This window comes from Nelusetta ayraudi, unplaced genomic scaffold (assembly GCF_046127955.1).
Source record: "Nelusetta ayraudi isolate G7.1 ecotype Tasmania unplaced genomic scaffold, CSIRO-AGI_Nayr_v1 ptg000005l, whole genome shotgun sequence".
In the NCBI taxonomy this organism is placed as follows: Eukaryota; Metazoa; Chordata; class Actinopteri; order Tetraodontiformes; family Monacanthidae; genus Nelusetta; species Nelusetta ayraudi.
This window is the reverse complement of record NW_027466055.1, coordinates 6,211,646-6,230,405: the sequence shown is the minus strand read 5'-3', so window position 1 is coordinate 6,230,405 and position 18,760 is coordinate 6,211,646. Positions and strand designations below refer to the sequence as shown.

Below are 18,760 nucleotides of genomic sequence, written 5' to 3'. Positions count from 1 at the left end.
TCATACCGCAGTCTTCCAAGGCTGTAAAGCTAATCTCTACTTCTCCACTTAAACTTGAAGTGACTGACTGAACTTCTCTTTGACGTGAAATTGTCATTATTACAAGGCACAACAGGCCACCACTGCTCTGAGGTTCAACGATGCCAAGAATGACAGCAGGGTTTATGCAGATGTAGCACATCATTAAACTGTCTGGCCTGGACTTGCTGTTGAAGGGAAATCTTCCTTACAGCAAATCACGCCAGACTCTGACTTATGAAACTAGTTTTTCAAGTGGGGTTGGAGCTTGATAGCATTATCAAAGACAAACTCAGTGACTTGATTATTGAGTCATCAATTTCCTCCTAATTGTGTTTCAGCTTTTAAGCTACTATCTTTGGCCAGCAGACCTTATTTTTCCATCAGTCCAGGTCAAACTTAAACCCCATGTGAAGTTTTAGTCTATCAGAACCCAACCCTGCTTTTTTGACTGTCTAATCTCACTTCTTTTCCAGTCTTGCAGCATTCCTCTCCTTTTCTAGCTCACAACTGCTGCTGACTCTGGGATCACATGGTCAACCGACTCTGTATCACTATGCTGGCGTCCTTTGCCACAGTGTTTCGCTCACTCTTTCTCTTCTCTTTTCTCTTGTGCTCTCCTCTTCCGCTCATCTCCTTCTTGCTGCTGTGCCCCCGTGCATCTACCTTCCTCTTTCCTCCTCCCCCTCCATCTCTTCCCTGGCTGGTGACGTTGGGGGGAAAACACTTGCAGTAGAGATTAAAGTGATCAAGGACCTGCCGTGGCCGCCTCCTGTCGGCCAGCTCAACACCGGCCCTCCATTGGTGGAGGAGCTGGAGTCTCCGTCCCAGACAGCTCAGCCCCAGCCGGGACAGACAAGTTGCGACCAGCACCACCATGGTGGGTGTTGGTGTTCACACTGTAACAGCGTCATCCACACACTGCTAACCCGCCGCCTGTCAGTCCACCCATACCCCCCAAAAATTGCTCAGTATTATATCTCACCGTCTGTATGAGGTGACTTTTCGTTTAGGCGTGGTATGATTGGTGAAGAGTGTGCATGTGATCACCAAGGCTCAGTTTTTGCAATGATTTATGGATGAAACTCAAAGATTTTGATGCGTTTTGCCCTCCAATTTACATAGAACTGGAATTTTAGACTACCTAAAACAGATATTTTTTTAATTACGGCCCCCGGAACCAACTTCTTTTCATAAGGATTTTGAATTCTCGTTAGATTCGGTCCATCATAAAGTATGATTTCCAAGCCTACAGTTAAACAAAGATGCCTGACCACTATCAAATTCCGTCAATGGCCCAGAATGCATCATGGCATGATGTTGGTCCTCACACTGCCGACTGCTGGTCTGGCATGCTTACGACAACGTATTCAGTCCCTTTTGTGTTCCAAAGTTAACACAGATCGTTTTGTTTTCACACACTGCCACAAAAAAAGGCAAAGGAAATACATTTGTGTATTTTGGGATCAAACACTGTCCATCGGTCTCAATGTCCACCATGTCCTACCATGTCCTAGCTCCCCTACAAGGGGACCTAGGCGCCAGTGATATGACTTCAGGTAATAATGCAGTGATGACCGTCGACTCCATCTGGATTACATGTGGCAGAAAATCACCAATTTGTGTGCAGGTTTTAGGGCCGGAGGCTCATTAGTTTTAATTGTGCTGAACTGCCTCCTGCATGTGTAATTTGCCATCCACTGTGGCCCCCATTTCCTCCTGTCAACACACTCGTAAGCGTCCCAGATGTCCCCTCGGCTTTTGCTGCTCTCCACAAGTGACTAACATGAATTGAAAAATCAAACTAATCAGGGTTGGTTCAGCGCTTTGGGTGGAGCAGTGTTTACTATTTACTCATCTATTTTCACCCAGCGGAGCGGTTTGTTGCTTTTTGAAGCGCTTCAACACTTTCACACGTTTTTTACAGTAACGGCCAAGGGCAAAAAAAAAAAAAAAAGGGATTTGTAGCAGAACTAATGCCAGGAATGGGACTTCCCCTGGCAGGGCGAGGAGATGGAGAGTGGAACCATGTAAAAGGACACCGCGGCGCCGTGCAGCAGGCAAGAAAAAGGGCAATGAGTTGATTTATTTCCACAAGTCCATGGGAAAGATTCTGGTTCCCTGTGAGATACGAGCAGATTTAAGGTTTGGCATCCAGCTGTAAAGTGATACTGCCTCTGGCTGTCGCAGTTCATTTGGCCCCACTCTGCCTCTCAGGGGTCAAAGGTCACTGTGCCAGACATTGGGGGGTGATGGCCTCCATGACCCCGGTGAATACAGTTACAATGAACTCTCTTGACCTCAAACACACACATAGACTCTTGTCGCACACAAAGAAGTCAGTCATATATTGTGTGTGTGTGTGTGTGTGTGTGTGTGTGTGTGTGTGTGTGTGTGTGTGTGTGTGTTTGATAAAGCTCTTGTGATTTTTCAAGGAAGAAAAAAATCATTAGTGTATTCACAATGCAGGATTATCTGTCATATCCGCCCAACCCTCATTATCAAAATGTAAATGCACTTTGACATGGTAGCTATTACATCTACATATAAATGGAGGACACTTTTGTTTGAGTATAATGTGGAGCTTTTGGCCTTTGTTTTCTTTTGCATGAAGTAATTATCCACACTGTGCAACTTTTCTTACTTTTTCCCTCCTCTAATCCATATAGACTTCAGAAAAAGTGATTACAAAGGGATCCGTATTTAATTTGAAAAGAAATTTGCTGCGAATGAGACTTTAGAGGCTCATTCCTTTCTCTTTGAAAATCTAATTAGTTTCATTTTCAGTCTCACATAAAGGAAAAGGAGCGTATTCCCATATTTAAAAAAAAAAAAAAGAAAAAAGAAATCTTGTCCAACAAATCATTGCTAGAGTTCCCAATGCACATGATTAATATAAGTGAGTGATTTTCAAAGCTACCTGTTTCAGGGTGTCACGCTACGCCATCGAGCACCACCGTGAATGCCAATGAGGTGCAGGCCTGTTAATCATTTCCCACGGCCTGGCGGGAAAACATCATTTTCACCTCTGGGTACAGTGGTCGATGGCTCCCTTTACCCTCCAGGCTTGTCATCCTTTCCGATAGGAGTGGCATTACTTAATGAGAATTAATTTAGACGCTGTAATTAGAGGAACATGCTCAGGAATGGGAGCCTGGGGAAAACTGGAATGAAACGTCTCGGCTTGGCGCGTGCCATTTTCTGTGTGTTTAGCTGCTGTAATCCAGGCCGCCCGGACACATCCACCATTTTCTTTCATTTTGTCTCCATTTGGCTGAGGCAAAACCCGTCTTCCGTGCTGTGCTGCGCTCTTCTCCACCACAGCCCTTTGTCTTGCAGTTTTGCCACAGCAGAGTCGAGCCGAATCTCTGCTTTTATACGCGTCCTTGTTTCTGTTCTGTCAGGCGATACCCCTCCTCCTTCCCCTCTGTGTGTGTGGGTGTGTGTGTGTTTGTGTGTGTGCTCGCGCATGTGTGTGTGTGTGTGTGCTCCACAGGAAGCGGTGTTTGAGTGCAGAGGGCAGGTCCTTCAGCCATCCGTCACCATCTGACTGACAGTTCAATCTGATACGCAGATTCCATTTGCCGCGCTTCGCGAGTAACAACACTTATAACATGCAAGGGCACTTATAGCAACCCCACACACACATACACACACACACACACACACACACACACACACACACGTGTCTGTGTGTATCTGTGAGCTTTCGTTCTCTTTGGCCAATCCTCCCCTAAACTCTCCGCCACCGTCTTTCTGACTGGGTGCTTGAAGAGAATTAAAATAAGTTTGGCTCATCAACCCTAAAAACGAACTCATACAGCTGTTTGTCTGAGGACAATTAGTCACAGTCTGTTTTCCAAGCAGAACCTTGTCCTTCCTTTTTGAAACTACACAATACGCCTGTAGAAAAGTCTGAGCTCTGACAGGGAAGGTTGATGGGGTGGGCTCCGCTGAGAATAGCCACCCGAGCCTTTCCCTGGGAGGTGGAGGCGAAATGGGTTTAATCAAGGTCACATAAAACACTGATTGTGCTGAATCTTGGGGAAGAGGAGGAGGAATTAGCGTGGGCGCTGGGTGAGCGGAGGAAATGTGAAGCGCTGAGGTCAGCCGGACGCTCGAGTGGGCAGGAGACAGCGTGAGGGATGAACTGCGCGGGGAGAGAAAACCCAGATAGCAAACCTTCAGCCCGGGGCCACACTGGCGAGCGCCTTTGTCAGCCCGGGCGCACTCGGCGCACGCCATCCACCATCAACAGGATCATTTTGTGATTGCACGTCACTCCCCTTTGTATTCTTGTTTAGATTTTCAATTAAGTTTTTGCCCTGGGCCAGATGTAATCAGTGACTGACCCCCCTCCTTTTGGGCCCTGTGAAGATAATGTGGAAGAGAGGTTACCGCTCCTCTTTTTTCACCTGCAGACAATCAGTCGTTCCTCCGCAGTCCATTTCCTGCAGTCTCTTTTCATTTCTTTACGGACCAACATTGAAAAAGACTGGGAGACGACTCCCTACCAGACGGGGGCGGGGAGGTTGGGTGAGGGGGGGCGGGTGTCGTGTGAGATGGAGCGATCAAAGAAGGAAAGGTCAGGCGGAGGAAGAGGAGAGAGCGGGCAAACAGGCTGCGTCCTGGTTGTTGTGGTCTGTCAGCGTTGACGGGGATGAGCGGCGCCAGCGTGCATCTCCGTTGTCCCCTTGGTCAGTTTCCATGGAAACTGACCGCGTTTCTCATCCTTACACATGTATACGCTGTTGATCCCACCTAGGCTGTAATCCCAGTGGCACGTGCGGTTCAAACGGGCCGAGTCAAAAAACTCCTTGAACTCCTAATGGTGTCTTTCCCTTTGGTTCTGCATGCCACACGGAGATGCAGCGTGAGCCCGAGGAAGCGAAGCTCAAGGTCAGAGTCGGGCTAAGGTGTAAGGTTAGAACCCAGGTGGACAAGCTGCCGTGCAATTTGGCTGCCGTCCCTCTGTTCTGCCAAGGCTCCATCGTGAGCAAAAGTCAGAATAACGCTGGTGGTTGTCTTTTGGAATGAGTCTTACGGAATCCACGAGTTTATTCTGAGGGAAAGGCATAACAGCTGAGCCTTGACTGGAGGGGAAAGGGGAGCCCCTTGTGGTCAGAATAATAACTACAGTATTATGGCCCGGTAGGTACCCATTGCAGGGGATTAAAAATCCGCTGGTGTTCCTCTTTACCCTCTAAATGTGGTCACAGAGGGAGACGACGTACCAGAATCCAGAGAACTCGCGGATTTGAAGGGAAAGTCATTCACAGTGAGGTGCAGATGTCATATAAGAAGATTTGTGGGGCAGTTATATCATGGAATATTACATACAAAAATCTAATTTACCTCGCAGGGAAAGATAGATGAGGTGAGATCTAGTTTGTTGTCTGTCCCAAAAGGTGACAGACATTCTTCTTTGTCATGGCCCACAGACACCTGCTGTGAATCCCACTGTGAATTCTACCTGTATTTTCTGAAGGTTTTGCTCAGTCAAATCCTCTGATGTTGTTTCTCTTCACAAAAAAAGAATTCTTCCAAATAAAAACACATTTTCAAACTCTGGCCCCAAGTTCCTCCAAGTTTTCTTGCCCCCAAAATATAAATTTAGTGATTTTTTTCTTACTGAAAAAAACCCTCCCTTTTCTTTTCCCCGCCCGTGCTGACGCTACCAGTCAATTGAGATCAGTTTCCTGCGCTGCTCTCTCAACAATGCCCAGATTGATTGATTGCTTCTATTTAGTCTGCTGCTGCTGACAGAGTACAACATGTAATGGGACCTCCCCCCCCAACCCCCGACTGCTGCACTGCAGTCTAGACTCTAGACGGACGGGCCGCCGTCTCTGTCGACAAGCGGCGGTGATCACTGTTGCCCGTCTGTCTCCGCCGGCTCAGTCGAAGCCTCGGTAACTCGACGCGAGTTGCGAGGCTAGCCGTTGGCTAATTGGCTCGCCGGGAGTTTCACACCGCATTAACTCCCTTCATCAGAGGGCTCGGCTTTTGACGGGCTGATGGTGAATATGTCAGCAGCCACAGCTCGTCATAAAGGTGCTGAGCGTGTCAGCAGCTGTGAACAGGTCCTTTTTTTCCAAGCCTGGCGTGATTCAGAATCAGTTTGAGTGACTAGCTGCGTTTCCGTTACAGTTTTTCACAAAAATAAAAGCGATACTCCTAAAATTTCAGCAAAGTACAGTTGCGATTTGCAGGTGTTTCCATTTGAATGGTGTGAAGCGCATACGCTGTAATTCCGACGAGATTTTACGAGACTTGCGTTTGCTTTTGTTTGTTTGCTGTCAAGAATGGTTGGTATATTTTTTCTCTTTGATCACTTGTAAAATAAATTCCGTCTCCTCCGCCGTCCAAACGTAACGCGCCATTTTCACTTGAAGTGAACTGGTCACATGGCCACGTACGTTACGTCCGCTGACGTGTAAATGCGAGAAGAAAAAAAAAGTGTCTCCATGACACTTTTTGCGATATCCTGAGAGCGGCAAAACCTTCTAGCAATATTTGAGAGGTTTTTCAAAGATGTTTCCATTACCAGTTTTGTATTGCAATATTTAGGTTTTACACAATTCTAGTGGGGGGATGGGGGGTGGGGAAGCAGCCGAGGCGGGGCCCACGTTGGTCCGAGCGGACAGCGGGATGACCTCTCACGCTGGCACCGTCCAGCGTTTCATGGTTCCGACTGTGAGAATCCACTTTCAGCCGCCCCGGCGCGCTCAGTTATCTCCTCCTCTCAGGCCGCCGTAAATAACGCCAGAGGCCCGTCTGCCCGTTGGCTGCGAGTCCTCCCAGCAGTGACCTCTGCCAGTCACGTCGGGAGCGCAAGTCACCTTCAGCCGTCGCCAAACACACACACACACACACACACACACACACACACAAACCATGACACGCATCACCAAACACTGTCCTGTGACGTCTCCAGCTTATCGCGTTCGCAGTTGACCGTGAGAGTTTTGGAGGAGCGGTTAAATGTTTAACGGCCAGTGAGTGAGCGTTGTGGTATTTGTGTGCACAAATCAACGTTGGTGCAAAGCTTTTTTTTTTTTCCGTGTGTGTGTGTGTATGTGTGTGTGTGTTGTTTGGCGAAAATGTGTACACTGTGGGGCAGCTTTGACTGATGGGCCCTCGGCTGTGTGTGTGTGTGTGTGTGTGTGTGTGTGTGTGTGTGTGTGTGTGTGTGTGTGCGTGTGAACGTCCTTCAGCTAGAGGGACACACACAGAGCGACACTCTGTTCACAGCGCAGCCTTGGTCAGGGTTCTCACACGGCCTCGTCGCCCCGTCCGTGCCTTTCGCCATGACGTAAGGCGCAAGAACTTTTGTGTGTGCACTTCCTGTAAAGCACATTTTTTTGGGGGGGGGGTTAGTTTAGTGTTTTGTTTTGGTTTCTCACAAGTGACCTTACCACAACAAACGCACTCCACCGCCGCCACCGCCAGTTTACAACCGCCGCACTCTCTGTCTGTCTGTCGCTGTTCTGGCTGTCAAACGTCGCTTCTCTTCAATTTTTCTCCCCCCCCCCTCCCGCCTCCTCGACCGCAGTCCAGTTCGACGGCGTGGAGAAGCCCCGCATGTCGCCCACCAAGGACGGCAAAGGCCGGCCGCTGCAGCGGCACTCCAGCGGCTGCCTGGTCAACACCAAGATGACGTCGCTGGACCACTGCGGCTCCTCCCTGGGCGAGCGGATCGACCCCAGCATGCCCCTGGAGAGCCAGATGTGGGTGACGACCCCACTGCGTCCCATTATATTCAAGTCCTCAACCATCACCGCCACCCAATTACTAATTCCCGTCTTTGCCGCAGCTGGTACCACGGAGCCATCAGCCGGACCGACGCCGAGTCCCTGCTGCGGCTGTGCAAAGAGGCGAGCTACCTGGTGAGGAACAGCGAGACCAGCAAGAACGACTTCTCCCTGTCCCTCAAGTAAGCACAGCTGCGCAGAGTGCACGTGACAGCCGGTGGAGAGAGTGATGGCTCACTCCCTTCAGAGGATATGTCACCTTCTGCTTTCAATGATGCTGGGAGGGTGCTGGGGGGTGCTGGTGCTGGTGCTGGTGGGTGGAGGGAGGAGGGCGGGGGGAGGAGGGTGGAGGGAGGAGGGAGGAGGGAGGAGGGAAGGGGGCCAAATGTGTTTTTGTTTTCCTCTGATGTCTGCGCACGACGCGAGTGTCAGCAGTTATTCGCATCAGGGGACGCCTGTTGTTTGGCAAACGCACACATGCATGCACGCTCGCGTGCACGTGCACACACACACACATGCACACACAAATGCACACTGGAGGATAATAAAGGCAGAGAGTAGCAGCTTTCACACAGAGGACAAACCTGACATGCTTTTTCTGTCTTGTTGTCAGTTTTATATATATATATATATATATATATATACACACACAAGTATGTATGTATGTATTCATACATATATAGACATGTAAGTCTATACATACATACACCTCCTTTCCAGCATGTTGGTAATTTTCTCCTCTCAGGTTCCCTTCGCTCATCCTTCCGTCCCGCTGTGCCTCGTTGGACTCCTCCCCTCTCCCCCCACTCCCCGCCTCCCACCCCCGCTACGATAACCCCTCTGACTTTGTGGCCTCGCTTAATTTTCTTCTGTTCTCCTCAACAAAGTTAACGGCGGCCTTTGATCCCCGTGGCGTCGGCGCGGTTCAAAGGAGCCTCGCTGATTTGTTTAGTCTGCTCTGACCTTTACTTAAGGTTATTTAGCCACGCGTGCGGTCGCATCTCCTTCTCCCGACGGGAACGCCACGACTCTTTGGAGACTTTGTTTCATGAATTCTTCCAACGTGGTCGGCCCCACTGCTGCCGTCGTGAGCTGATTTCTGTTGCGAAACCTCAATGACGAAAATCAAAGAAATTTATTTCTGATCATTTGTACAGTGAATAAAACACCGACGTGCTTTTTTTTTTTTCATGCAGTGAGTGGCAACCTCTTGCAAAACAACCTTTTGTTTTGCAAGGAACATGTGCTTCTCGTTGCTGACCAATGTCCTCACTCACTGGCTGACAACTGTCTTTTTCCGGCCTACTGATATCAAGCACTGGAGTCACTGGACTCAGCAGTCAGTGCATTCACATGCACTCTAGATAACCACAGGACTGCCTTACCGCCATTACAATGGGAGTTTTAAAGTGCATGAAGACTTTGCTCTTAACGTTGGACTTAACACAAAATATTAAAAGTACCATTTGATGTTGTCCCTCAAAATATCATTAATAAATACAAAGAAAAGATGATATGCACCACTGCAAACACATTTTTGACAAAACCATTATATTTTGGAATAGCTTCTAGAAGCCTTGGCGTGTCTGAACAAACCTTTGCAAAAAACAGTGACAACAAACTTTCGTGATTGCTGTAACACGCAGTCATATTCAAATGTAACACACCAGCTACACCTATAATGACAAAGAATGCCATTCTAACTTGGTTGTGACAACATATTCACGTTTCATTCATTTTTCCAGGCTGCGGTGGCAAATCGCTAAGTGCAGAAATGGTGTAATGAAAACCCTTGAAAATAAAGTCAACTAAAACTAGAGTGATCTCGGAGGATTTCCTCCTAAGTAGAGCAAAGGCTTTGAAGGAAGAAACCTCAAATGAGACTTTTCTGAAGCTAGATAGACGTAATCCGCCCATCTCTGTATAGTGGTGAGAAAGAGATCACGTTTTATCTCCCTGAATGAAATGGAGAACTAGTTGAATGGCAATGAATGCCAAATCGGCTGAGTGAATAAAGTTTTGGGGGAGAGGAAGGACAGGGAGTTCTTGAAACGTGCCTGCGCGTCTGGAGCTGAACGCTTTCATTGGAACGATGGTGGGGAATTTCATTATTGAACCTTGAAGAACCTTGATGTTGATGATGTGATCAGGTTGTTTTTTTTTGCGAAGCTCTTAAATGCCATGCGATGAAAGCAACTTTATTGTCAATTTTTCTATTGTAAAAAATATCCCAAAATATGTACAAGGAGATACACGTTGACAGCGCATTGTAGCCCGTGTTTATGGAAATACATGGAATTACATGCCATGTATGCATCTTGCATGTTCATATTCCCCACCAGGGTTATGGCTTGGCGGGGGGGAGGGGGTCAGTTTTTCTAAACAGTTACATTCTGATTAGCAGAGTGACCGAAGGCCTGCACTTCCTGTTTCACAGAGAAATTGTTTTTGTTTTTTTTTGTTTTTTTTTTGCTTTTTTTGTTGTTTTTTTTTTGGGGGGGGGGTAATTTCTTCCTTCTCTTTCCCTGTTTGAGGTTTCACACTCACCCTTTGAGGCAAGTTGTTTTTTGTGAACCCGGCCCGTACCAAATAAAACTCAATTTGATTGGATTTCCTCATAGTTACGTCAGCAAACGTCTTTTTCTTCAATCGCTCCCCAGTTTTTCATTCCTGCCTTTGCCAGGAAGACCTGAAACTCCCGATCGGACGCGCTTATTAATTTTCACCGCTTTCACCAGCGTGAGCGATGCAGTGACGATGATTGTCACCACATGAGAAGAAGTGTGAGCCTGTAGAGCTGGAGGGCTCTTTTATGATCTATTCATTATTTCAAAAGTAAGTGACATCCTGGGGGGGGGGGGGCTGTGGCATTTAGGAGTTAAAAAAAAAACAACAACTCTTGATGTCGGCAAAGCGGACTGCGCCTCTGCGGTGGCGTCAGTTCCTCGCAGCGATAACGTCGACACGTGGCCTATCTCAATTTTTTTTTTTTTTTTCCCGGCTGAACGGCCGACGGGTGGGAAAACCGACCTGCAGGAGGATAAAGTCGACAGAAAACATCAGCATAAACGTCGGCGTGCGACGCGCCCGCAGGCAATTTGTCAGGCGGAGTCACGGGGGGGAGTCGAGATACGCCGCCTTCGGTATCAGCAGTCGGCAGGCCGCTCTTTACCCAGATGACAGATGGCGGGGTGGGGGTGGGGCGGCGGGGTTGTGGTGGGTGTGTATCCGGGAGGGGGGGGGTTAACCCCGAAGTCGGCCCGCTCGCGCGAGTCGCCGCTGCGGCAGAAAACGGCCGAAGACGCCGAGATGACGATCCCCCGTGTTGTCTCGGAGCTGTTGAAAAATATATAAGGCCGCGGGCGTGTGAATTGAATTATTGATAAAGACAAACGCTGGCGAGACCCCGGCGACCGCCGAGCACCTCTGACGGCCAGAGAGCGTGCAGAGCCCCGCTGCTCCACCTTCACCTCCCCCCCCCACCAGTGGGAGTCTCTCTCCCCTCCGTTCTCTTCTTCCTTTCTGCCAGATTTTGATCAAAATCTTCTTCAACTCCTCCATGTCTCCCTAAAGGCCGCTGCCCCCGCAGGAATGTCCCGTGTACTGCGTCTTTACCCCCCCCACCGAGCCGAGCGCAAGGGATCGTCGGCTGTTTTCGACGCCACCGACGCAGAGCAAATCCGACATCAAGAAGCGTAACGAAAAGGCCGACAGCAGCGTAACTCACAGCGGTGCAATTTCACTGTTTTTAGAAGAGAGGAATGACGAAATTGTCATTTTGCTGCTCAAACAAATGGATTTGTGCTCCATCGCTTGGGTTGTGAGGGGGACGGTGTTGTGTTTTTTGAATACTCTGATTTTGTGGAGCGACCTCATGCAGCGATCGACCGATAAGCTCTCTAGATATTCAGAAAACATCCTATTTAACCCTGTGTTTGCAGCCTTCCCCTTAAAAACCCTTTAGCTTCCTGTAAAGAAGTGCTTCTCTGTTGCACCGTCCGCACGTGGGGATGAAAGCCAAGCTTTTTTCTCAGAGGGTGGAATGACAGCCTTGCCGGAGGTGATCTCTTAAATATGCACTTTTCTCATGTCTGGGGAAGAAAACATTAGTGCAGTGAGTTTTTACTTCCAGTCCGGGTCCCTCTAGTGCTGCTTGTTCATTTCTAAATGAAAGCCACAGACGTTGAGTGAATTCTCATATGCAATAACTGTCACAAACAAAATTATCTCATGTCAGTTTTTCAATTTAGAAGGCCATGATTTCCACCTGTGATCGTTATCTCCATAGAGTGACTTTGCCCTCTCCGGTGATATAGATTCATAACCCTGAGAGCATCATTCATGGTGCCATCCGATACTTTGAAGGGGGAGATAAGCAGCAATCCCCCCCCCCCCACCAATCTGGCGCTTCCTGCGTTGAGCGTTCAAACCTCCATGAGCAGAACGGGAGACCTCCCCAGTCGGATCAATCAAGATTAGGCAGCCGAGGCCTTTTAAGCAGGGAGGTGCGATAACGTTACAAAGGCATGTTGTCATTAAGAAAAATAGAATATAACACCACGATACCCTCGTCCCTTCGCCGCACCGCTTGCCCGTCACGTCTTGGGCCCCCGCAGGACTGTAACGTGATAAGGGGGCCTTGAGCGGAACTTCAGCTGGGAATCCAAAAGCGATGCCATCGATGTTCTCCTCTCAAAACGTGGCCCCGTGTAACCCGACGCCCGTCTCCGAGCGTGAAGATTCATCAAGTGCACCTTGCAGGGCGAGGTTTTTTCTCTCCTGGTACCACTTGCACATGGGGTCGCAATTGTAGAGAGAAATTCGTCCTGCACTCTTCAAAATCGCGGCGACCCTGTTAATTACGTGCTGAAGACGCGGCTGACGGTTGCGCTCGAGTCCGTTTTTCCTGGCTTATATCTTTCACCTGAGCTCTTTTATCTAGACGGGGCGGAAAAAAAAATCTGTTTTGTCTGAAACATTGTCCATCACCAACTATCTGAGTCCAAAAAGGCTGCGTGGATAACTTTATCTGATTGTCCGTAATAACCAGAATATTTACAGGAGGAAGTGAAAAAAAAAACCAGCAACACTGAATGGTCTCACAGGAAGGAATCGCCGTTTATCGCATTAAATCTATTCTTGCTCCTGACGGACGCCTCTAAATTGAACCCTGTTCGCTTCTGCACTCAAGCCTTATCTCAGTGCCGGGAGGGAGACGCTCTGTGCATCGGGGCAACGAAGCCATCCGCGGGCTTTACGCGTGCAATTACCAGATAAAGGGAAGAATGGCCTCGCTTTATGTTCAAGGTGCCCAAAGCTCGGCTCTCGCCGCTGTTCATCACCGATAATGAGCGCCGTCGCGCGCTCACCGCGGGGATAAACACAGTTGACCTCGGGGAGGATGAATTCGGAGGAAGTTTTCTTGCGGGGGCGTCGCGGAGAATCGAGCGCCGGGTGGGGGCGGGACGGGTGGGCGGGGGGGGGGGTGAGAGGTGAGAGCGCTCGCCACTTCATGGGAACGCTCCTGTTTTGCCAGCGCCAAACATGAAAGGATTCCGCATCTGCGAAAATCCCGCACGCCCGCCGCCGCCGTCCTCGCGAGGACCTTGTTCCCGCACGGTCTTGGGCGCAGACAGAATGTTCAGCGCAGATAACAGCAACGGGCCACATGAGTCGGGCTTACTTGCCGTGCTTGGCGGCTCTTCACAGAGGCAGCTGGCGAAAATGCTAATGCGCAATCTTTTTTTTTTTTTCTTTTCCAGTGTAAGAGAAGTTTTTCACTTTTTTTGCCTTGGTTTAAAATGTGAAGAAAATCATTTGAGAAATTTACTGAGTTGGAGACATCAGTCGAATCTTTAATCCGTGTTTTGAGAAAAGTAAAAAAAAAAATAGCGTGTACGCTACAAACACTAAAGCAAAGTAATCTAAAATGTCCACTGCGACAGTGTTCATCTATTTTCGATGTTCATATCAAATAAAATAAATAAACATAAACGCACTTGCTGGAAGAATCAGCCTCTGATTTTTAAATCTGCAGCATGGAGATAAATGGCCAGAAGTTGCATCTTCCCGCCCACAAACGGACTAATTGTTGGCTGTGTTGTAAAGCCTGAATCGACCCAACAAAAAACAAACAAAACAAAACAAAAAAAAACCCTTAAGCGCACGGATAACAACACGCTGTAAAAATGTATGGATCGGAATGCTCAGAGGGACGAGCGGTGGCTTTTAATTTGCCTCGCGTTCATCCCCCAAGCTGGCGCCGCGCATCCTTCGGGTTCATTAGTCTCGTGCTGGTGCCGTGCACGTGACGCCCAGCGGCTTGAGCAACCTTCCTTTCAGCCTCACCATCCCCAGGCGGAACATTCCCACACAAAATCCAGCTTCCAAGAGGCTGTAAGGTCTGCTTTTATCAGCAAATATGTTGTTGTTTTTTTAATTTGACAGAGGGGCTGGAGCAGGAGCAGATGGATGGAGTGTTTTGGTGACCCACCTCATAGGAGAAAAAATACATCATGGGATCTGTAAAAAGCATAGAAAGCGTGCTTGAATGTCTTTTGAAAATGAAAAAAAACCCACAATATTTAGCTCTTTGCTGAAATTACTATTAAAACATTGAAAAAAAAATGATGAAACACAGCTATTTTATTACTTACTTACTATTAATATCATCTTTTCAAGTTTGGCGGGCCAGACTAAAAAGCTTAATGGGTCGCATCTGGCCCCCGGGCCGTAGTTTGCCCAACGCCGGGTTTAGCTCGTCCTCGAGGTGGCTTTAGACTCCAAAACTCACGCTGTGCTTATCCAGGGTTTCTGTTCAGTCTGCGGCGAGGCTCTAAATCTTAATGGTGTCGATCCCTCGACACTTTTTTGCCGAGCGCTGCCAGCAGGTCATGGACCGAGCGCTTGATTTTATCCGTCCCGTATGAGGTGTTTGCTTAAACATGCAATTTAACACCTGCGCTAACGGAGTGCTTCGAAGACCCAACCAGGCTCTCTTGGCTCAGTACAGCCTTCTTAACTGTCACGGCTAAAAAAATAAATAAATATATAAATAAAAGCAAACAAAAACATCACCCTTGGGTCACTACTTGAGGGCCAGCATGGGAAAAGCAGCCTCGGCTAACGCTAATAAGTCAGGTTCAGTGGTGAAAGCACTGGACAGCTAGGCGGGAACTCCATTAGCAAGAGTTTGAAGGTTAACAAGCTCTCATTTATGTTGAAATAAGTAAAAAAGAAAAAGAACAAAAATCCTGCTTCGTAAAAGGCCTTCAAGTCAGCCTCTGTTTTGTCCTCTGCAACCATCAGGTTCAAGTTTGGCCGTTGAGGGTTTTCACCTTTTTGCTGTACAAGCCTGTCAAGACCACTTACTTTGGCAGCATCGCAAAGACCAAAGCTTTCAAATGAGGTTTCACCAATCTCTTAAAATAGTCTGCACATTATCTCGGATTAAAACAGCGAAATAATTCACAGCACTTTCCAAATTCCACTTTCCAGCTTGTGTTCACTCACAAATGTTATTATACATACACACGTGTGTGTGTGTGTGTGTGTGTGTGTGTGTGTGTATATATATAGACATATAAAGACATATATATATATATAAAGACATATATATATGTAGATGTATATACACATATGTATACATATGTATATATATATATATATATATATATATATATATATGTATGTATATATATATATGTAGATGTATATACACATATATGTATATACATATATGTGTATATACGTTTGGATCTATTTGACTTCTTTTGCTCCTTGTTTCTACTTGTACACGTTGGCCTGGAGTTGCAAGAGAAAGTAATTCCCCCTCAGGGATGAATAAAGCATTCACATTCTGACTCTGACTGGAAAACATAACTCCGGCATGTTCATGTTCAAACAGCTGAATTCTGCTCGCTGACGTTTCCCCCCCACCCCCACCCTTCTGCTCTGCCTCCGCCTCTTCCTTTAGGAGCAGCCAGGGCTTCATGCACATGAAGCTGTCGCGGACCAAGGAGAACAAGTACGTCCTGGGTCAGAACAGCTCCCCCTTTGACAGCGTGCCAGAGATCATCCACTTCTACTCCAGCCGCAAGCTGCCCATCAACGGTGCGGAACACATGTCTCTGCTCTACCCGGTGGCCATCAGGACACTATAGTGCTGCTGCGGCTCGGTCCGGCTGCAGCGCTCACTGGGTGGACGGAGCCCCAGGAGGCTCGTGTAGCGGGAAGATGGAACATTGACGTCCCGAAACTTGCTGACCCACCACCACCAACAACGGCCCCCAGACTGGGCTCACTAGGCTGACTGATGACAGAACTGCAGGCTTCTTTCCGACGCTGAATCATAACAAACAGGCCTCGGCGCTTGGCGGAGGCCTCCATTATTTTCTATTCTGTTTTATTTATGGCAGACGGCCACTTTGTTACGTCGCTGACCCGACTCTCCTGCTGGACGTCCGTTCCATCGGTTCTCGAGCTGACTCCCCGAAGCACTTACCACTCAAAGGGAAAAAAAAAAAAAAAAAAAATGAAAAAAGGTACAACATCATAACCGCGGTCACTGGGGTGTACCTTCCTTCATCAAAAAATACAATAAAAAAAAAAACATACATTTTCCCCTGGAGTTTAATGCCGGGCAAACCGTGGACTCAGTGGGGTTGAGGTCTGTTGTGCTGTAATTGTCTGTGAGGTGGGGGGGGACTTGAAGATTGCACCCGCGCCGTTGGAGAAGAGGCATTTATGAGGGATATCGTCCGGCCAGAGCGTATTTAATAAACCGGCCGGTTGCGGCCCCCGAGATGCGCAAAGGAAAAAAAAAACAAAAGAAACAAAAGAAAAACAACTTTAACGCCACGGCAAACGGTCGCAGACTGATCTCTCTATCTTGTCGTCGTGCATGCTGTCTGCTCGCCATCACCGGCAGGGTGAATCATATCACTGACAGTGTAAGTACCATAGTGGTGAGACGTGTGTGGGGGGGAGGGGGTAAAAATCATGATGGATGGATGGGCCGAGCCGTCTGACGTTGGTGCAATTGGCCAAGTGCTGGGGGGGGGGGGGGGGGCAGACCACACCCCCCCGTGTCCCCACACCCCCACCAACCGCCAACCCCCCCTCCGTTCAGAATGGCTTCGCATCGGGACGACGGACTACGCCTGCACTGTCTACCTCAAGAAATAAATCCATTTTGTTTGGCCGCCTGCAGATCAATAGGTACAAAGGGATTGCGGGCCATCGATCCAGCCCCTCCCCCGCCGACATGTCATTGTGTCAAGGAAAATCTGCCTCTTTTTTTTTCATTGGAGTCCGCTCAATCCACAATTTTGGGTTTTTGATTTGTTTTGTTTCCCCCAATTAAAAAAAAAAAAAAAAAAAAAAAAAAACGAAGCAGATTTTCACGGTCGGCAGTTGTTACGTAGAGTCGTAGTGTCAACGCCTTATAGCGCAATGGGTCAAATCAGTCCGCTCGACTTTGTTTTGTTTTGTTTTCCTGTCCCGATTCCGCTTGAAGCGATTGTTCTGTGACTGTAATTTATTGGCTGGGTGGGCTGGGCTTACGTAATTATTGCTGATGTGTTACTGGTCACCAACCCCCCTGTACCGTCTTTGTGTGTTCAGAGGCCACTCCACTCCAGCCCAGTAGGGGGTGTAGTGGTTGGTCTTGGAGGTGGTGGGGGTTGTCACCTGTTAACAGAGCCACCAGAGGGCGACGTAAACGCGAGCCGCCGTGACCCCGACCACTGCCCGCCTTCAACACGTCTCGCTTCCACTGCCTTCAAAACCACCAATTGTGCATAACGTGTGTGAGCGCAGTCGAGGTGTGTGCGTGCGTGTGCGTGTACTGTATGTGTACTGTATGAGGACGTGTGCGCAGACTGTGTCGTTGTGTGTGTGTGTGTTGGTACAAAAAAAAACAAAAAAAAAAAACGGTTCATTCTAACGCAACAGCGACGGCTGAGACGGACCTGATGGAAGGAACCGACTTCTGGCGCCAGAACACAAAGAAGGACCGACTTCCTAACGCTCGCCCGAGAGATGGCACTTCCTCCCCCTGCCGGAACGTCCAGGAATTGACTTTGCTGATTTGCTGTGTCCTGTCGCATCTTTCATTGCTGACCAGCTACGGCGAGAAGAACGCCGCTGACCCAACGGCGAGAACTTTAACTGAATGGCGCAAATTTGTGCCCGATTTGTTTGGTGGCAAAACGGGAGGTTGAGCGAATGTGGTGCTGGGAGAAAAGGGCAAAGAGTGAGGAGGTGGAAGAGGCGGAGGAGGAGAAATGACTGACTTGAGAATATTGGACCAGCGTGAGCGATGTCGGTACCGGAGCCAAACAACTGTTTTCTTTTCCACTTTGGTTTCCGCTCTGTCTCCTCCGTGTGTGTGTGTGTGTGTGTGTGTGTGTGTGTGTGTGTGTGTGTGTGTGTGTGTGTGTGTGTGTGTGTGTGTGTGTGTGTGTGTGTGCTATGCAACTCGTGATGCAGTCATTGAAGGGGGACAAGGTTGTGTGCCTCTACCAAAAAAAAAAATACAACAACAAAATGATGGTACAAAGCTGTCCACCAGGGGGAGATGTGCAGTATGTCAGCGTAACGACAGTAGAGAGAAGAAAAATCTTTGTTTTGCAGAAAGTTGGATGTATTCAGATGTTTATTTTGGGGCTGCAGTAAGTGAGCGAGACCCCTCCCTGTCCGCAAGGGTGGTCCGTTCAGGCGGGTCGGGCGAGGGGTTGGGGGGGTGGGGGGCACCTGTGCAGCTTTTACATGAACTGACGCTATGCCTGCCGTGGAAGTGGACCTATGAAAAGTTCCCCCAAGGAAGAAACTCTATTGGTATAGAATTATACGTGTGATGTGTCGTCTGTTTTTTTTTTTTTTTGGGGGGGGGGGGGTTCGTCCTCCCCCGGAATGTTGCCTGCTCAAGAGGTCAGAGGTCGGCGGTGAAAGCTCTTTATTTACTTCTGCTGCTGATGAGCGTCACT

At 48.4% G+C, this 18,760-nt stretch overlaps 1 protein-coding gene across 4 annotated transcripts in view; it reads left to right on the top strand.

Annotated features, from left to right (window-relative positions):
- shf (Src homology 2 domain containing F) overlaps positions 1 to 18,011 on the top strand; it is an 89,596-nt gene extending 71,585 nt beyond the window's left edge. For 2 of the 4 annotated variants that reach the window (XM_076051364.1, XM_076051373.1), the window contains 4 exons: positions 752 to 898; positions 7,574 to 7,748; positions 7,835 to 7,954; positions 15,748 to 18,011. In XM_076051364.1, coding sequence (XP_075907479.1) covers positions 752 to 898; positions 7,574 to 7,748; positions 7,835 to 7,954; positions 15,748 to 15,934 — 629 coding nt within the window. In that variant the 3' untranslated portion in view covers positions 15,935 to 18,011. The remainder of the gene's footprint in view (positions 1 to 751; positions 899 to 7,573; positions 7,749 to 7,834; positions 7,955 to 15,747) is intronic. The other 2 variants (XM_076051390.1, XM_076051382.1) reach the window with 1 other exon arrangement.
- Positions 18,012 to 18,760: the final 749 nt, after the last annotated feature.